General features: G+C 38.4%; 1 protein-coding gene and 1 long non-coding RNA gene across 4 annotated transcripts in view; one reads left to right on the top strand and one right to left on the bottom strand.

Moving 5' to 3' along the window:
* LOC148414772 (uncharacterized) overlaps positions 1–19,460 on the bottom strand; it is a 35,581-nt gene that overhangs the window by 14,458 nt on the left and 1,663 nt on the right. The window contains exons 2-3 of one of the 2 annotated variants that reach the window (XR_015867358.1): positions 11,907–11,977; positions 8,385–8,491 (exon numbers count right to left, since the gene is read on the bottom strand). This is a non-coding gene — a long non-coding RNA (uncharacterized LOC148414772). The remainder of the gene's footprint in view (positions 1–8,384; positions 8,492–11,906; positions 11,978–19,460) is intronic. The other variant, XR_015867357.1, reaches the window with a different exon arrangement.
* LOC148414773 (nuclear receptor ROR-beta-like) lies at positions 430–19,445 on the top strand. Of its 2 annotated transcripts, none has more exons than XM_088428618.1 (10): positions 430–809; positions 8,350–8,498; positions 8,584–8,725; positions 10,327–10,848; positions 13,165–13,286; positions 13,370–13,502; positions 13,964–14,071; positions 15,378–15,488; positions 16,349–16,458; positions 17,265–19,445. In XM_088428618.1, the coding sequence occupies exons 1-10, from the start codon at positions 803–805 to the stop codon at positions 17,424–17,426; spliced, it is 1,566 nt and encodes a 521-aa protein (XP_088284744.1). In that variant the 5' UTR covers positions 430–802; the 3' UTR covers positions 17,427–19,445. The 2 variants fall into 2 exon arrangements, with proteins under 2 accessions (XP_088284744.1, XP_088284745.1); XM_088428619.1 differs by having other exon boundaries at positions 431–809; positions 8,413–8,498.

Genomic DNA, 19,460 nt, shown 5'->3' with positions numbered 1-19,460 from the left:
TTTAATAAGTTAGCGGTTAGGACAGCACTTTGTTCTAAGCGTGTGTGTATGCGAGCGTTGTAACAAATGCTTTGCGCCGGTAAGGGGTATTTGGCTGGAAAAAAAGAAAAATAATAATAAAGAAAAAAGACATTTAATTTTTTAATGAATGAATGCAACTTTAGAGTACACTAAACTCTGGTCGTGGCATAACTATTAAGTGACATACATTGCAGTACATCAAATATCATTTACAGCAAACGATGCTAATACAGCTTCATAACATAACTATAAATGACCCAGGGATTCTTAAATAACAATCAGAGAGCATTTATCTAATCAGGTTTTAGCGTGGACGTGACGGAAAGCCTTGTGCGCGCCCCCAACGGCTTCTCTCAACTCCCACTGCCACCTTAAGCTCGTCCCCGCACGCGCGCGCCCCCGCCGCTGCTGCTCTAAGAGCTTGTGGTGGTGAGATCATGTGAGAGAGTCCATGCTTGGAGAAAGTAGGTTAGCAGGGTAGACTGAGAGGAAGGCGCTGACTGTGTGGACCACCGTGGGGATTATTCGAGCCAAACATCGTGCACGCCAATCGCAAGGGCGTTTAGGATGCAACCCAAAGCGACTTTCGACTCTCTTTTATTTCCCTCGGACTTCACCGAACGATAGAGGACATTTAGGGTGTTTTATTTCTCCTTTTCTTTTCTTCTCGTTACACTATTATTTACGCATCTACTTCTTTCTGGCAGTCACCTGCAGCGCAGCCAAATGTAGCCAAGCTTCCTTCTCCTCGATCGGTTAAGAAAAAGAACGGAACGTCAAAATGAGAGGTAGGTGCTTTTAAGTTCAATCGTATCGTGCGTAAACTTGGCGGGGGGGTTTGACTGTCATTAAGGAGCATATTGGATGAGTTGCCCTCCACATGTTCGCGCACAGAACCTCGGCATGCGCCTGTTTTGCGACCAACTGCGCATTAAATCGCCCCCCCCCCATGACTGGATTAGGGCGCAAGACTGCAGTGTTGGATTTACTTTTAAATGGACTAGTAGTGGCGTTTGCTTTCCAAATGAATTCATAAAATTGATCCTAATGTATGGATATATGTATTTTTATATTAAATCCCGTAGTGGTTAATTGATCAGTTAAGTACGTGTACTTTCTTGATTCACAATAATAATGGTCAACTTGAATTAATCATAAGGTATATGGCATGTATTACTCAGGAGACCATCTGTGCATTTTGGTTTGGGATCCATGTAAGTGTTATGCAATACGAAGAGGGGAGGGGCGTGTTGTTGTTAACCAAAACTACAATTATGTAATCGAGATGTTGGTATTTCTATACTTTAATTCAGTCGATTCCAGAGTGGAATACTGAGCATTTAGTTCATCATCTAACTCATTTAACTAATTGAGCCTTTCACACGAGAATCAGAAAATGGACCGCATATTTGAAGTTCAGACGTTTTTACGTCATTATCATTTTAAATGAAATAAAATGTGGAGTCATTTATAACGCCCTGATCTTATCAGGTTGATTGTCGTGTAGGGGAGATGGCATGGTCGTGCCAGCATGGCCTGCCGTGTGACTGTACAGAGGGAGAAGGACCTGGCTGTTCCACTGACCTAGTTATGTCACCCAACGTTACACAGCGTGCTCAGCAGAGGGAGGGGGCACGGCTGAGGGAAGCGCCTGCTTGACTGCCTGCAGGCCATGTGCAAAAAAGCACACTGACACTTGCCCTTGCACTTCAACTTGACTCCTCGCAACCGCCACTGCGGAATGAACTTGAACTTGACTGGGCATACCTAGACAGCTAGTGCAGCTTATGATTAACATCTGCACAAAACATTCCATCTATCTAGAACATCCTACTACACCGTGTAGAATGTGTCACTTTGAAAGCTAGATACTTTTTTACTTGGTAATACTGATAGTGAATTTACCTTATAAGTTCGTTTCAGGATGTATACAACATTAGGAATTAAAAAAAAGAACATCTTTCGGTGCAATTTTGAAGCACCCTAAAAAACACCTTGGCCTTATCTAAATGGGAATTGGCAACAAGGAAGTATGCAGGTTATACAGCTCGACTGAAAGTTAATGTTAGTGTGTAGGGGAGGAGTTGAGTTTAGCCTGGGTAGCTAGTGGAGGATATAGAGAACATTCACCACATAAGCATTAAGACACGCACTTCCAAACAATCCGTAAAACATTCATTTTAAAGTCAATACAAAATAAGTTTAAAATCATATTGAGCTCTTTCACTTTGTGGCGTGAACTTAGTTATAGTTTAAACAATTTCTATAGGTCACAAAAAGCAAGTGAATGACTGGTGTTTTTGTTAGGAGACATAGGGATTACAGAAAACGAGGGGACGGTTCTAGGAAAAACCAGAGAGGGCCCCTGGTGGTGGGAGGTTCCCTTTTTGGTGCAGGATATCCAACAGTAAACACATTTGAGCTCTTGGTTAGCACACAACACTGAAAATGTTGCACATAGACAGAGGTTTTTGTAATCATTTACTCCCCGACACCTTCACAGATGTTTTTAAACAGCTCCCTGATTTAAATGCGCTGAAATATCTATATTTCACACAAAGGCATACTTGCAGACAATATGAGTGAGCGTAAAAGAATATTAGTGCTGTCCAACATGACGTAAAATAATTAATGCATTCTAAAAACTATTGGGTCAAAAAAATAACCCAGATTAGTTTACTCACTGCCAGTGACGAGTAAACCCGTCTATTGTGTTTTTTGCTGGGATCGGCAGGGGAGCATTTGATCTACTCCACTAAATTTCAAAATTGGAAACGACTGTACTGATGCACGATCACCAGTAGATGGCATAGATGCCCCATTTGAGATAGGAGATTAGCAAAGTTTGAATCCACTGGAAAAAACTTTGCAGTTTTTCCAACCCACCGTTGTTCTACAGCTATTTACGAAAATAGGGACAATCAAACTATGTTTTTTTTTTCCTTAGTGTAACTAGAGAGTCTATATAGTTGAATAAATAACCCCAAAAGTTATCCTGGTCGCCTTTTGACCTAATGTTGGTTATTTTTGACCCATTTGATGGTTTATAACAATAAGCAATAATTGGGTAAATATGATTAATCTACTGTGCTTTCAACGAGACGACCCAAAAATGGGTATTTTGTACAAATCTACCCAAGAATTTGGATAAAATTAGCCCTCGTTAACAAGTTGCCCCTTATCTGACCTACCCAAAGCGACATATTTCTTTCTGAGCCAAGTGTTTTTAGACTACAGATCTGCGTGTGTGCCTGCGTGTGCTGTACCATCATCCTGCACCCTACTGTGAGACATGATGCAATCAGCGTTGTGGAACGGAACCCCATGCTGTCATCCCTTCTAATTAGTAGCCAGCAATTCACAACAATGCATAGTTGGCTCATTTCCTCTCAAAGTGTATGCATAAATTGACAGATTGCGACATAGCAAGCAATGGCATGAACATTATTATTCAGTTTGAAAGGAGCTAATTAAAAGAAAATTGGAACGCTCTAGCGCCGAAGGGCACGGCGCAGTGTTCACAATATTATGATACACTAACTAGAAATAATTGTACTCGTATCCAACCTGGCTATGCAAGTATCGACATCAGTTACGTATGTTGGCACTCACGCTACAGTGTATGCAACGGGGAGCGTGTCGAGGGTCAAAATTCATTTTTCATTCTCCCGCCTGTAGCTGACACACTGCCTGTTTGACACACTGGCCCACAGGCGCTTGTTGTGCAATTACTGGCGGTCTGTTACACATTAGATACAGAGAGGAAAATTTGGGAAGAATAAAGTCACTTTTCTCTGCTTCACTCTGCACCACCCTTAAGTGATTTGGCCTTTTCAATAGATGGGAACAAGCTTAGACATTTAACTAGCTCAGCAATGAACTCTTAAAAGAAAAAAGAAAAATTCTGGTTTCTTTCTGTTTTTTTTTTAACTCGTTCAATCTCAAAGACATATGTTTAAGTGTTTTGGCTATGTTTTAAGAGTCCAGACATTCAATCCCAAAGAGTTATATATATATATATATATATATATATATATATATATATATATATATATATATATATATATATATATATATTTTTTTTTTTTTTTTTTTTTTTTTTTTTTTTTTCCAAATTTCATCATGCATTTAGCTAAAGGACACTAACAATATATGGTACAAAATGAATTTAGCACTTAAAATAATCAATTGCTTTAGTCATTTCATTTTCCCATTACTGTACCTGGGATTGAACGACTGAACTCATTTTATAAAAATTAAAAAAAAAGTTAAAATATCAATGCGTTAAACATGCTTGTTTTTTCTATATTTTTCAATTGCCGCCATGTGGAAAACATTTTTTTTCAAATAGGGCTGCCACTATCAATTATTTTAATAATCGATTATTCGGATTTAAAAAAAAAAAAACACACTTTTTAATAATCTTCATCCCCTTTATTAAAAAAAATAGCAAAAACTAAATAAATTGAAATTGCAAAAACAATTTTATGATTTGGTTGCTAGTTTAATCAGAAAATTGTAATAAAAGTAAAACCAAATGTTTGCAAATGTTTTCATTTTGATTCCAAATATTGATAATAAGTACACGTTCATACAGGAATAAAGAGAAATATTTCCAAGCCAGAAGCAGAAATTCTAGCCATTTGGATCAATAAATGATGAATTAATTACCAGAAATAATTTGCAACTATTTTGAAATCTATATATTGATTCATCTTGACTTTCCAATGTAGATTTTGTGATTGCGTCCTTTTGTAGTGGAAATGTGAAAGTGAAAAAGACAGGCCTATATTGTTTGCATGAAATGCAGCAGTCCTCTTCACAACATAAGGTCAGCAAGGTCAACTGAGAAATTAGGTTTGATAGAATATGTTGCACAATGTGTAATATGTATATTTCCTGTTCCTTTACAAAGTCGTGGAATGATGAATTCCTTTTCCTCTTTAACTTTACTGCAGGCTTTGTATTTTTTTCTTATCTCATTGTTCACATTGGAATTCTACCATGTATGCAGTACGGTGCTGTGATACCTTTTTTGGTAAAGAGATTAGAGACATACATTAGAGGATGCATCATTGAGGGTGGGTGGCTATATGGACATCCGTACTGTATTTCTGGCTCCTAGTACTGGATAATAATAGACGTAGCTGTAGCGAAGCTCACCAATGGCTGGGCAGCCGAATAGCTGCCATTCAGATTCCTACTTAACCTGTACTGTATCCATGTGCAGTAACCCGATCGTAATAAATGTATGTCAGTAATAAAACATGTTAATTTCTAATGTCTGTGGTGACATAACTGGTAAATGCTGTTTTTCCAGTATCATTGCTGTTACTTGGAGTTATTGTTATGCAACAGCATTTTTCTGATGCAAGCTCCAAGGCCGTAAAGGAAAGTTTTTTGTTTTTTTACATGGAAGCTTTGTTTAGCTCCACCTTAAAATTGGTCTGTGGTGTGCGGTGATGTGCCTGTTTCCCTCCTCCCTCCCCTTGCAGTGGGAAAGTGTGTCAGTGGGACAGAATGTCCACATGGGCTGACAGGCTACCGCGGCCAAGCGGCGCTTGACTTAGCCAATACCGAGCAGGCTGCTGTCAGCGCTCAGCCAGTGGGATGGGGAGAATCCGGCGAGGGCGGGTCGTCGATATGTTGCTAGAGTGAGCCGGCTGAATGAGTGTTGTGAGGAATGCTCACAGACGAGAGTTATATAATCGAGAGATGGGGGCGGGAGGGAGAGGAGAGCCTGGCAGAAAGAGACGGAGGAGGTGGAGGGGACTTTTTTTTTTCCATTACATGCCTGCAGCTGCCTCGATCAGTTGGTGTACAGTATTTTAGTCAACAGCTGTAGAGCTGAGCAGGCAACCAAGTGTGCATACGTGGTGGAAAGTGGTCTTTAAAGGGGAAGTCCATTTGAAAATGTGTTCTACATGGCTTCACTCGTCTCTGATTAATATTTAGTTTATTGAATAATTAAGTAGCTAAATCCAACTATTATGTCTGAAGGGGCGCTCAATTTGCCACCTACTTTTGACTGAAAATGTCATCACAGTAATCAGAGGCTCAGGTAACAACCAATCATGGCTCATGTTGCGGACATCACAGGTGTTACTTAATTGCTTGTTGCCCCAGCAACTGTGATGTCATTTTCATTTGACATCAAGTGGCAAAATGGCCACCCCTGAGATGGATTAAAAACAGATGGAATACACACTAGAACCCACACTGACCAGAAAGCTTTTGCCTGTTCGGTTTGTGGTCAAGTTTTTCTCAATGCCATCCGAACGTCACATTACTCCGAAAACAAAAATGATCGTCACTTGAACAACTGTGACGTTTTACGGTGACAACAAGTGGCAAAATGGCCGCCGCCTGAGAGGGCTTAAAATGTGTGGAATACACACAAGGACTCACACTGCTGAGAAATGTTTAGCCTGTTCGGTTTGTGTGATCAAAGTCATGACATCACAGCGGCCTGAGGTTCAAATAACAAACGATTTTGGCTCAACTTGTGAACTTCACATGACTCAGAAAACAGGGGTTCCATAACAACAAACAGTTGAGCTGTGATTGGTTGTTACCTTAGCCCTGAGCAACTGTGATGTCAGTTTTAGTCATCAGCAAGTGGCAAAATGGCCGCCCCCTGAGATGGATAAAAACGGGGGAATTATTTTCCAAAAAAGGACATGACTTCCCCTTTAAGAATCTATTAAGTGTTTACCGTAAATTACTCAATAAATATGAATCAGGCAAAGGACTTCAACACTATAAGGTTTAAAAGAACAGGCCAAGCAACCAATATCATAAGCAATAGCTTATGATATTGTTGTTTTGCCACTGACAAGACAGTCTTTGTTCATTGCTGTGTGCAACGTCATGTGATCCCCTTATCTGTTTGTGCAATCTGTTCCTTCATGGGGGCCTCATGCAGGGTGCAGACAAACACAGTTGATGGCAATTACTCTTCTTGTCTTAGTACTTTTGTGTGCAAACGTTGTGGGTTTATAGATATAGATATTATTTTCATAAGACTCCCATTTCCAGATCTATCTTTTTGAGTTGGTTTACATCGGCATTTATTTGTCTCTTTTTTTTGTTATAAAACAAACATTCAAGCAACATATATTTGATAAATGGAGCATATTAAAATGAGGTGCAGGTTAATTTTTCAGACTAAAATCAAAGATCATTTTCGGAAGATCTTCTTACAAAGGCCGAATGCAGAATTTTAAAGATTGTTCAAAGCACTTTGTGTCAGTTGAAGTTGAAATATGGCTGTTTCATTGAGAGTAGAGAGAATTACAGCTGGCTAACTGCAACAAGATAAGGCCACAGCTCACTGTTTCTAGGTCAACGGAATACACAATGGATATTATTCTGCTCAAGATTTATAACTGGACAGAACAAGAACGCGCTGTACAAATGAACTGAACTAAAAGACAGGCACAAAGTTCACAACCAACATCATAAAGCAATAGAAAAGCTGCTTATCTGAGTGCAGAAAGCACTGTTCAAGTTCAACTCTAAATTGTCATTCAGAAAGGAAGATAAAAACAAATGCCCAGCGGTCCCCAAATGGGGGTATGTGAAGGCATTTCAGGGGCTATGTGAGATTTTAAAAGGGTTTTAAGGGTTTTGCAGGTATCAGCTAATATAATTTAATTTGTTTAGTTGCACGACACGAACAATTCATTTTTCCTTTTCAAATTAAGAGCAAATGAATTGTAATAATAGGCATCTTATTTTTAAAACGTGTTATGGGCACTTTTTGCAAAATATTGCAAATATTTATTTTGTTATGTCTTACAAATGTGCATCGTCATTAGTGACACATTTTTCCGGTAGACAAGCGACAAATAAACAGGGGCAATTTATCAGATTTATACAAAACAGAGAGGCCTTCCCTTAATAACAGTTGTTCTTAACCTTTTGTTGATGAACCCCCTGTGAAATATTTTTTAGACAAGTAAACCCTAACTGTAATACAATGTAGCAATTAGCTACTTCATGTTCCATTTTATTTGCTCTTAATTTGAAAAGAAAAATGTAATGTTCAAGTGATGACATGCAATTATATTTGCTGATATGTGTAGAAACCCTGTAAAAATCATACATGTATTTGTATTCCAAAACCGCTGGTCTTGTATTATTATGAAAAAAAAAAAACCAACACAATTTGAACATACTTAATGCACCCAAATAAGGAAGTATGCTAGCACAGAAGCAACATGATGACGTGTTTTAGGTTTGACTAAATGCGCCAAGTATTTCAGTATTGACAACAATTCTGAAACAAATAAACAAATAGGCTTTTGTTTTCTTTTCTTTGTCAAGTCTATTCTCTGAATACAGGACAATTTTGTTCTGACCTGGTCAACTTTGGTTTTGGTCCTGCAGCTCAAATCGAGGTCATCCCTTGTAAAATCTGTGGGGACAAGTCCTCGGGCATCCACTATGGGGTCATCACCTGTGAAGGCTGCAAGGTAAGAAGGAAGACAAAATGCTTGAACGTACTCGTTTCTTAATTGTGCTTGTGTTAAAGCATGTGTACATGTGCATGTCTTGTAGGGATTCTTCCGTCGCAGCCAGCAAAACAATGCCATGTACTCTTGCTCGCGCCAGAGGAACTGTTTGATCGATCGAACGAATCGCAACCGCTGCCAGCACTGTCGTCTACAGAAGTGTCTGGCTTTGGGCATGAGCCGAGATGGTAAAACACAACAGAGCACGTTTTCCTTTCGCGCACTTCTTTTATTGTTTTCATGATGCCCCCTCATGGTGTAATTAAAATGTACCACAAATTTTTAATGGAGATTTAAATAACCAAGTTGATTTGATATGCCTGGGCTACACTGCCAAGTCCCACATTCCCCTAAATCGAAGTTGATACCACGAGAATCTAAAGCCTTCAGTGTAAATGTTCTACTTCAGCTGTTGGAAGATGCCTCGAAACTTGCGCCCTATGCTTTTTTGGGCTACAGACAGAAAACAAATACAGTGTATAAATTATCATTGGGGAAACTCGATATCGAACCTGGAACATGTTGTACTACTCGGAGTTGAAGGTGGCCAATGGAGATAGTCCATATCTCACAATGATTAATTATACTGATCTGCAAACTGTTACACAAACATGGGGATCCCTTTCTAGTGTTTAACAGTCCCATATTTTTGATTTACATCATATGGGGTCATATGGGGCAATGGGTTCCTATCCAGTAAAATAGATATCATTACTGCTCTGTACAAATCGTAAGACTTGCTGGATGTTCCATGTTGTTATTCACTGTGTCAGATACCTCATCTTGATTCATTTATTGTTAATACTGTTACTGATTACCAGACTGTGTCACACTGGTAGGATTCCACACCAATTTTGGTTCGAACTAAGTTGCGTGGAGATGAATTGTAAAAAGGAAACATGACTCGAACAACAATCTCTTTTCTGTATTGTGTCTGTTTAGCTGCAGTATGTCATTTTAGTCAATATATATGCATCAAATTTCAAAGCAGAGTTCCTCGTATTGCCAGCCATTTTAGAGCCATTTAACGGACCTTTCAAGAATCACATAATATTGTGTAAGGCCAAACCTGCCAAAGAAAGAGTAGATTTGCCTATTTCACCAGAAAAAAAATCTACTTGTTCTTCAGTAATCAGTATAAGAACATAATTTTTTTGTCACTCCCCCCAAACACTAGTTTGTGACCAAAAAGCGAAAAAAACAAGCTTTTTGTTAACCATTTGTCACAGTCACAAAGTGACTTTGATGTAGCTATTTTTGGTTGCAAAATAATTCAGATACACAACTGTGACATGCACTGAGTGAAACGCTTATTGTATGGTTCTGTTCAACATCAGTCTTTTTTTACATAGCATTCACTCCACTCCGTCATCTTTTCTAATGATTGCAAAACAGGCATTCTACCATCTAGCCATGTAGAATACACAGTTTGTACCTTACATGAGTGGGAGTTGCCAATTCTCTCCTTTATAATTAAATTGGCAAGCTGAGATTCACACCCTGATATTTATCTTCTACCAGAAAGCTGTGCTGATCTCAAATTCAATGTGATACAACATCGCCACCCACAAAGGCCTGATAGTCATGACAGTGGTTTACAAACCTGAATCTCACAGACAAGCTAGAAGACTCTTTTTCTACACCTACCAATTGAAAATACTTGATTAACTTATTTGCCGGCAATAAAAAGTTGGATTCCAGTTGATGGATGTAGAGTGGATGTGTCAAAAGACATTGCATGATCTGAAGACATGATCTAAAGTCTAAAATGTTATTTTTTTTCCAACAGCTGTAAAGTTTGGCCGTATGTCCAAAAAGCAGCGTGACAGCCTATATGCTGAGGTGCAGAAGCATCAGAAATCCCAAGAGTGTGTGGGCTCTGGAGATGGGGTCTCCACTACACTATCCTTACCCAGGGAGGACGGTGCATGTGCCGGAAGCGGCGAGGACGGCGAGGGAGGTCTGAGCCGCTCCTACAGCACAGGGGGCTCCAGCTCCACCCTCAGCGACCTCGATGACATCGCAGCACTCCCCGACCTATTTGACCTACCGCTGACCCCCGAGGAGGCTAGCGAATACTGCAGCCTGGAGCTACTGGGCGGAAACGGAGGGACCAGCACGGGAAACACCTCCAACTCATCATCCGCTTCTTCCTCTTCATCATCCTTGTCCAATCAGAATTCTCCGCAGCAGACACTGATGGATGGGTCAGACAGCAATGGCATCCAACTCCTGCACGCACATTCGCTGCTTGGAGACACACATGCACTTCTGGACCAGTTGCCTGATGACTGCTCAATAACAGACCTAGGTGAGTTGCGACACACCGCAATTTTCACTAGAGCTGCAACCGCTAATTGACAACTAATAGTTTATCAAATTATTCAATAATTGTTTTTAAACTGTCAAAACTAACTTTTCAAAAAAGTATTTAGGCCTGGATTAAAATTATAGTATCCTTAACCCAATATTTTGGATCCCAGAAGAGAAGCTTGAAGAGTTCATTGTGTCACCTCTTAAAGAGGAAGGAATTTCTGAAGTAAACTTCCTGATATGAGTGTACTTAGTATTTATTTCAGTAGGCCACTTCCATATACTCTGATGTTTTGTTTTTAGCTATCCTTGGCTGTTTTTTGTTTCCGTTTTGACAAAATGGCCTCCCCTGAGATGGCTAAAAAAAAAGGTGGATTTTGCTGCTTTATTCATATTTCACAAACACAATATTAACCAGAATATTTAGACAAGTAAGGGTTCACTGAATATTTTACTGCGAATAAAATGTTGACCTCCCCTTTAAACATAAAAAAAAATGCAAATATGACCACTATTAAATTTGCTCTATTTGATTGAGCTCTGTATATATGTATGTTGCGCTGGTGTCCACTGTATTGTCAGCTTTAAAGCTCTCCCAGCGACCACTGTGGGGTATTCTTGTTTTAAAAGCAAGGAACCAAAATTCATCTTTAGACGTTTGACCGTCACCCCGTATACAAACATACTGTATGTGAAGATTTTCTTATTAATCTGCTGAAGGAGACGTTTTTTTATGTGCTGACCTTAATAGCTTTCCTGAATAGAAATCATGTTGCTATGTGCGGGACTTTAGTCTTTGTTACCAAAAGTAGCCTGAGTTAGATTGCGGTTTCATGTCCAGATTGTCTTGGTCTGATGCCAAGCCAATGAACGCCAAGCCAAGAAACAATAAAATGGAACCTATTGCAAATGTATGGGAGTGCACAGAGTACATAGTGTACTATTGGATACATTTCAAAGATAAGAATGCTGTTTGAATTCACACTGTCACATTGGAATTTATTTACTTTATATTTATTTGTCAAGTCAGCATTTATGAAGCCAGAGAACAAATACCTTTTTTAAAAGGGAGGCCTGGCCAAAAAGGCAGCAGTGAAGTACCGGTGATATTAGAAACAGCAAACTACCTGAAGAAAAAATAAACAGCACTTTCTTACATAAATCATCAAGTAAAACAGTGATTTACACGCGTTAACTGTTATAAGGTGATAAATTTGAATTTCTGATATTTTAATGCATATGTTGCTGAAAGACTTAATGTTTTTTAGCCTAAATCAGCTCAAACTGTTGACATCAAATTGTTGAGCATCCATGGATCAAAGAACTTGTATATTTTCCTGTTAAAAAAAGACTACATCACTGGAAAACACAAACCCCTCCAGAAGAATACAACCTTAAGTAGAGGGTTTGTCAAAGAAGTTGTAAATACAGAAAGACTGTGCAAGTATATAGCAAAGTCATATACAAAACAAATCTGGGAATGCCAGTTTCAAAGTAAACACATAAGATAATATATGGACGTCAATGCAATTGCTGAAGTATGTGTTTTATTTTGAAGTTGGCCGCAGCGGTGGTTGTTACCAGCAAGCTTTACTCTTCTTCGTGACTCCATTTTATTGCCAACAAATCACATCTCTACCAACATCAATATATCTCCATGAAAGAAGTCATATTCAATCGCAAGTCACAAGCCGCCGCTAAGTATGTGTCGCATTCAAATGCAATCAGACATTTAAAACTCAGGCAAAAAGGTCCATTTATGCATTAAACGTTAATGACTGCAAATATCTATCTATTGATCAATAAAAGTTGACATATATCAAGAACTGAAAGGATCATATTTTTTATATATTTTGATTAATCCAAAATATATCCAATATATATGCATATATACAAATTAATACATCAAGTCACTTATGTTTACAAAACCTAATCAAATACCAAGGGTTCTGTCTTCCATTGTGGTAGTTAATTCATAATTCAAAACTTTATAAACGTAAAAAAAGGACAGTTTAACTTCTCCATCATTCTGTCTTTCAACCAGACGCAAGAGGAACTTGATGATTCTTTGTACATAGATTGTAGCGTAAATCGTCAAATTATTTCCGATCAAAAATTTGTTTCAATCGAAATTCCGAATCCAATTGTAGACTCACCAGAATCGAAACAAATTATGAAACGGTCAAAAATTCCCACTTATCTTTAGATAAGTAAACAAGATCATAAACAGGACAAGTTTCTCAATGTCTAATCTTGCATTCCAACCCTTTGACTTATGAATGTGTCTATGTTTTTGTTCTGAATTTTTCTTTAGAGCGAATCACTCAGTGTGTTTTGAAGTCTCACTTGGAGACGTGTCAGTACAGTGCTGAGGACATGAAGAGATTTACCTGGGTACAATACACACCTGAGGAAATGCGCGCTTTTCAGAACAAGGTGCATATTATGTCAACGTGGTGTTCTATTTGGGAAAAAAAAAAAGATGACATCACACTAACATCCGTTTTTCTGTTTACCAGTCAGCTGAGTGGATGTGGCAGCAGTGTGCACACCACATTACAAATGCCATCCAATATGTGGTGGAATTTGCCAAACGAATCGCTGGCTTTATGGACCTTTGCCAGAATGACCAGATTATTTTGTTGAAAGCAGGTCAGTGTACAGTCCACAGTGGCTATATTTAGACATTATAGGTCACAGAGTTCTACCAGAGTAAACAAGAAAGTAAAACTTGCTAACTTGAGTTCCTTCTTGTTCTTTGTCTCCAACCTTCTCTTCCTTCTTTTTCGCCCCATTTCATTGGACAATGGGGAGAAAAATATTATTTGGGAAAATGTGTAACTAATTTTCCACATATATTTATTATATATGAAAAAAACATGTATTTGACAATGTATTTACATTCTGTAAATTGAACTCTTTAAAACATACATTTGTGAATATATGTTTGAATGGTTCAAATTGTCACATATATGATGCATAATAATCTGAATCCAAATTTACATTTGTCTGTGTGTTCATGTTGGGAGTATTTTCGGCCCCTCTGTGAACCCCCTTCCATCTCCCTCCTGGTGCATTTCTCCATTTCTTTGCCCCTATGGCTACCCTTTCAGGATGCCTGGAGGTCCTGTTGATTCGAATGTGCCGGGCATTTAATGTCAACAACAGCACCATTTTCTTCAACGGAAAATTTGCTTCACCTCAGTTCTTCAAAGCACTTGGTGAGCATCATGTCCAAATGCCTTTATGAAAGTTATGCTGAAGAGCTAGGTGATCAATATTCAATTCAAATCTTGTTTTTAATTATATGACTTTACATGATGAAGGTTTTTAGAAAGTTTAAACGTAACAAATAATAGATCAGATCACAAGATGGGGCAATATGTCTATTGAAATAGCATTTGTTTAATGCATATAATTGTACAGTATAATATTAATAAAAATATTAACAAAATATTAATTAAAAAAAGAGCATTTTTTCAATGGTTTAATAATCTTTGGCATGGCCAAAATTGATGGAACTGCACAAGAAAAAATCTCAATGAACTGACCCCCAAACAAAGTGAAAGATCACTCTGGTAAAACAAAAACAACTTGAGACAGAAATAATGGGTGCAACAATTGATTATAATTAAATTATTGGATTGTAATTATAGCAATAGCATGACAGGAACTGATGTTATCTCAACCTTTTTGAAATGTATTTAGTTACTAGTTCGCTCATTGCTTTATAAAGTAAAAAACAGATGTTTGCATTTTTTTATCTTTTGATTAACAAAGATAATAAAAATAATTACAACTCAGAAGATGCAACGAGAGAAATTAGACATTTTTTTAAAAGTTATTCCATGATTCGAAGATCCATTTATTTCATGGGGCAGCCAATTTGCCGCTACCTGTCGACAGAAAATGACTCCAAACTCATTCATGTCATTCTCAGTGATAAGTGGAAAAATGACCGTCTCCTGAGATGGAAAAAAAGGGATGGGTTTTGCTGATGTATTCATATTTCACAAATGCTACGTTACTCCTAAAGTCGTTTTTAGACAAGTGGGTGCGCATAGAACAGGACTTCCCCTACAAAAAAATTACGTGTAACCAGGGGTTATAAAAGTAATTCTTGTGCAGTGAGCAGTCAACAGGATTTAAGAGGCAGAAATAAACCATCTCCAAATTGTTTTTGTTCAAAGAACACATCTGGGCATAGCGCTCTTGTGTAGAAATGAGGCTAGGAACACAGTAACTCAATACTGCCTCCTCTGGTAAAAAGTGATACGACTGTAGGTTTGCCAAGGGAAAAAAAAATGGAATAGGCCTGTCAGTCTACCTCAAGAAGCAGTGGTTCTTGTTCCTCAAGAGTTCTCAAAAGATAGTACAACAGTCCTGTTTCACCCCATTGTCTTCACAGACAAGTAGATTATAAATGTTCGTACTACGTTTATAACGTGAAGCCCTTCTTAAAAGTTTAAAATAGACCTTTGCCACGTCATTAAGTAATGCAATGACTTTCATAATGTGTTTATTCAGGTTGTGATGACCTAGTCAGTGCAGTATTCGAACTGGGCAAAGGACTCTGCCGCCTCCAGCTGTCTGATGAAGAGATGGCTCTGTTTAGCGCGGCTGTTCTTCTCTCTCCTGGTGACTATTTTCTCTTCTCTTTTATATACAGTATATGTTGCGCCATTAATTGAAACATTTTTCTTTCGCTTTAGAAATGCTCTGTTATCAAATTAATCAGACACGATATTAACTCGTTTAATCCAAAAGACATGTTTTTTACCTTTTTTTCAACAGTCTTTCTAGACATTCAATCCAGATGTTTTTCAAGTGTTTGTCTTAAAGGAGAGTCTAAAATGGCTCATACGAAATGAAGGAAGTACTAAAGTGAAGAATTGATGTACATTATGTTATTAAGTATTAATGTTATTGATATTTTAGTTAATCACGTACCTAAGTGACTACTTTAGCTGCTAAAGTACTGTATTAATCAATTACTTTACAGTTAGTAATGGATCACTTAAGGTAACTCTAAAGTACTAAAGTAATTGATTACTTTAAAAACTGAAGAACCTAAAGTAAATTACTTCAGGTACTGACGTATCTAAAGAAATTAATTTTCTTTCATAGTTAAAAACCTAAAGTAAGTATCTAAAGCAATTCATTGCTTTAATTTCATGAATTTAAAAAAGTAATCAATTAGTTTAGTGGGTAATTCATTTAGTACTGCCATTTTTTTTTTTACCCTTTCTTTAGCCCAAAAAAAAAAAAAAGGTAAAAAGCTACATATTGGAAGCTCAGTTCCCTTCTAGGCTATGCGAAGTAAGATACTCATAGTTTTTTTTGTTTTTGTTTTGCTATTCAGAGTAGGAATTGGTACCCATTTTAGCAGGGGATTACTGCAGTCAATAAACTGGCTTGCTGTCTTATTGAGCGCTTAATCAGCAAAACACTTGAAAATGATGCTTTCACTGAACATGCCACTATTTTGATTTTGCCAGATCGGCCCTGGCTGATGGATGGCCAAAAGGTTCAGAAGCTTCAGGAAAAAGTTTACCTGGCTCTGCAGCACAGTCTTATCAGGAATGCTTCTGAGGAGAAACTGGACAAGGTAAATGCTTCATGAGCGATGTTAAATCGACAATTTTGAAATTAGGTAAAAGGTGAAATTGAGTTTTGCTGGATGGGTAGTTTATGAGACGTGTTTACAATACTTGCTAACTACTTAATTGGGGAGATTAGGCAAGTTATACATAAGAAATGAATAAGATTACTTTAAAAAGTGATTTAAAATACATATACATTGTTGTCCGACCATATTGGGCGGGGGGGGGGGGGGGGGTCCAATGCATTTTTCAATGACTTTTTGACCTCTTAATGTGTTTGATAGCATTTGAATCTATGCATTTCCAGTTTTTTTGACAAATACTGCAAATATTTTAAATTGGTTGTTATTTTGCAAATATATATTTTACATTAAGTTAAATAGTTATTAATTCAGTCGACAACATGATGACAAAACAGATGGCATTTTTGGTTGCATTTTTCACTCTAAAAACAGGTAAAAATAACCCAGTTAAGAGCCAAAAAAGTACTGACACAATATTTGGGTCAATTTTGCCAACTTTCTGGGTTGTAATATAGAAACCCAATTTTAACCCAACTGTTTTAAGAGGGTTGGGTGAACTGCGGGTGGATCACTTGCATTCACTTTAATTAAATGAATAAGAGGATTAATTAGACATTTCATTATTTTTATATGAAGTGTTGTCCTGACTTTAAATGTCAGGAATGTTTTGTGGCACCTACTGTTTCTTTCTGTGGGAGACAGTCAAAATGGCTCCTTGAGTATTCAGGTTTGCTGATCCCTGAATGTCAACAGATAAATACTAACCATATCTCTTTTATTTTCCACAGATGCTGTCCAGACTACCTATCATGAAATCTATTTGTAACCTCCACATTGATAAATTGGAGTTTTTCCGTTTGCTCCACCCAGAGACCGCATACAGTTTCCCGCCGCTGTATCGGGAGGTATTTGGAACCGACATGTCCCTGCCCGACTCCACCAACAGCTAGACAGATGGACTGACTGACAGAAAGACCGATTGACTGACAGAGAGATGGAGGGAGCGTGTTTAGAGGAAGGGAAAAGGAGAGACCGAGTAGGATAAATATGTTGATGTTCAACAACCAGCAATTATAAGACAATCCAGGACTTCAATTACTCCGTCTCCCGCGATTCCAAAGTAGCCCTCCACTTTCCGAGCAGGCCAAGCACCTTACACTACAGGCCGAGCACGCTCATGCCCCTCTGCGTATCGTAGCAGCACCAACAAGCAGATGCATGAGGCCCATACAAGTGCGAAAACTTGTATGATGTCTGATCCGCCGCGGATCGCCCAACTAGTAATGAATGTACCTCGTGGACAAGCACCAGTGCACAAGCAACCACTCAACAGTGAATGTATAACCCTGTCACACTTGGACAGTTTTATACATGGTCAGGAAAACGATTTCGCTCAGTATTGATCTTTCAGTATGGCATATGTGCATATTCATATAAAACCGCCCTATTTCTGTACTGACACTTAGGGACCAAGATCACAAATCATTTTGTAGAAAATACAACACACACGAGCCGCTTCTCTCACAACATTTCGCCTGTGTTCGGTGCTGCCTTGAGTAGGCTCTAGAGAAACCTCAGTCCCACGCATCCCTTTCCCTTGAAAATGCCACTTCGAGACAGGGCAAGATGAAATTATCTTTTAATTTATATACACATTTATATACAAATATTTTAAATAAGAATGTAAATAGATTTCAGGCTGTGGAGAGTGTCAAGAGCGTGTGAGATTCGTTCAGAACGAAAGGGAGAGAAAAGTGAGAAGGAAGTTGATATTTGGACTCTGGACTATTTTCCTCACTATATAGTACTCTCAGGTTTCCATGACAACCCCCCACCCACCTCTCACTTTCCCCGTGACAGCGCGAAGGGGGTGAACAGACACTTGTTGCAGATGCAAACAGGAGCGGAGTGTCCATCCAATGGAGGAAACAACTTGCCTTTGTTTGGCATTCAAACTGAACTCTGATGCAGATGACTCTGTCCTCGCCCCCTGAACGTACAAGAGGAGAAACGGGACAGACATGAAAAGATAAAAAAGCAAGGCGAACATTACAAAATTGGGGATGGGTTGTGCCCCTCAGCTCTTTCTAACCAGCAGTCAGGTGTAGTATAATTCAATCACCCATGTCGTCGCACTTGTTCAGGTCCACAATTTGTATCATAAACCCTCCTTGCTGGTTGGAACAACTGTACTTTTTGTAGGATTGCTGTTCCTCTTTTAGTCCCAAACCCAACACTTGCTAAAATAAAAAGCACTTACAGTCACCCAGTTACCCTGTTTGTCAATGACAGAGCTACCAGCTTCCCCCCTGAGTTGGGCATCAATGCCAGTAAGGCTTTCTTGCTTGTATTTTGTTTTTCTGTCATGCAAGGTCCCTTTCACTTGAACAAAAAGGCAACTTCTGGAGAGGTGACAATGTCTTACTCGGGGTGCTGTGAAATTTTAGGGCCTGCCGCCTGCCACTCAGGGAGCTAGCTGTGATCTCTTGTCCCAGCCTTGTACTCCTCACGCCTTTGCACCCCACAACCCTAATCACTGTGGACGTAAATTCTGTTTTTGTAAATGTTGCTCGCAAACTGTCTGCACACCTCTCCCGTTTGTCCTAATATTGTAACTTCAAATTTATGAGCATTTACATAGGAATACAAACAAATCCGTTTGAAGATACATTTCATTCTTGGGGTTTAATGTTTTCTTTTCATTTGCTGTGATCACTTATTTTTCTCTTATCCACTTTCTCCAAATGTCTCCACTTTTGGCCTTTAAAGTCAGTAATCATTTTTTTAATTGAAAAATGTTTGGGAAAGTCCAAAAAAAATCATTGTCTCCCTTTTTTTTCCTTGTAAGAAAAACTATACAAGAGATATATTACTAGTTCAAGACTGAGTCACACAGCTCGATATATATTGTTGTCCATTGGGATACATTATATGTGGTTTTAAGAATGTATTAAATGGTTTCTTCTTTAGGAATGTCTGTCAAG

This window comes from Hippichthys cyanospilos, chromosome 12 (genome assembly GCF_059441005.1).
Source record: "Hippichthys cyanospilos isolate Australia breed blue-spotted pipefish chromosome 12, RoL_Hcya_1.0, whole genome shotgun sequence".
NCBI classification, from domain to species: domain Eukaryota; kingdom Metazoa; phylum Chordata; class Actinopteri; order Syngnathiformes; family Syngnathidae; genus Hippichthys; species Hippichthys cyanospilos.
The sequence above is the reverse complement of the archived record's forward strand: the minus strand, read 5'-3'. Positions and strand labels throughout refer to the sequence as shown.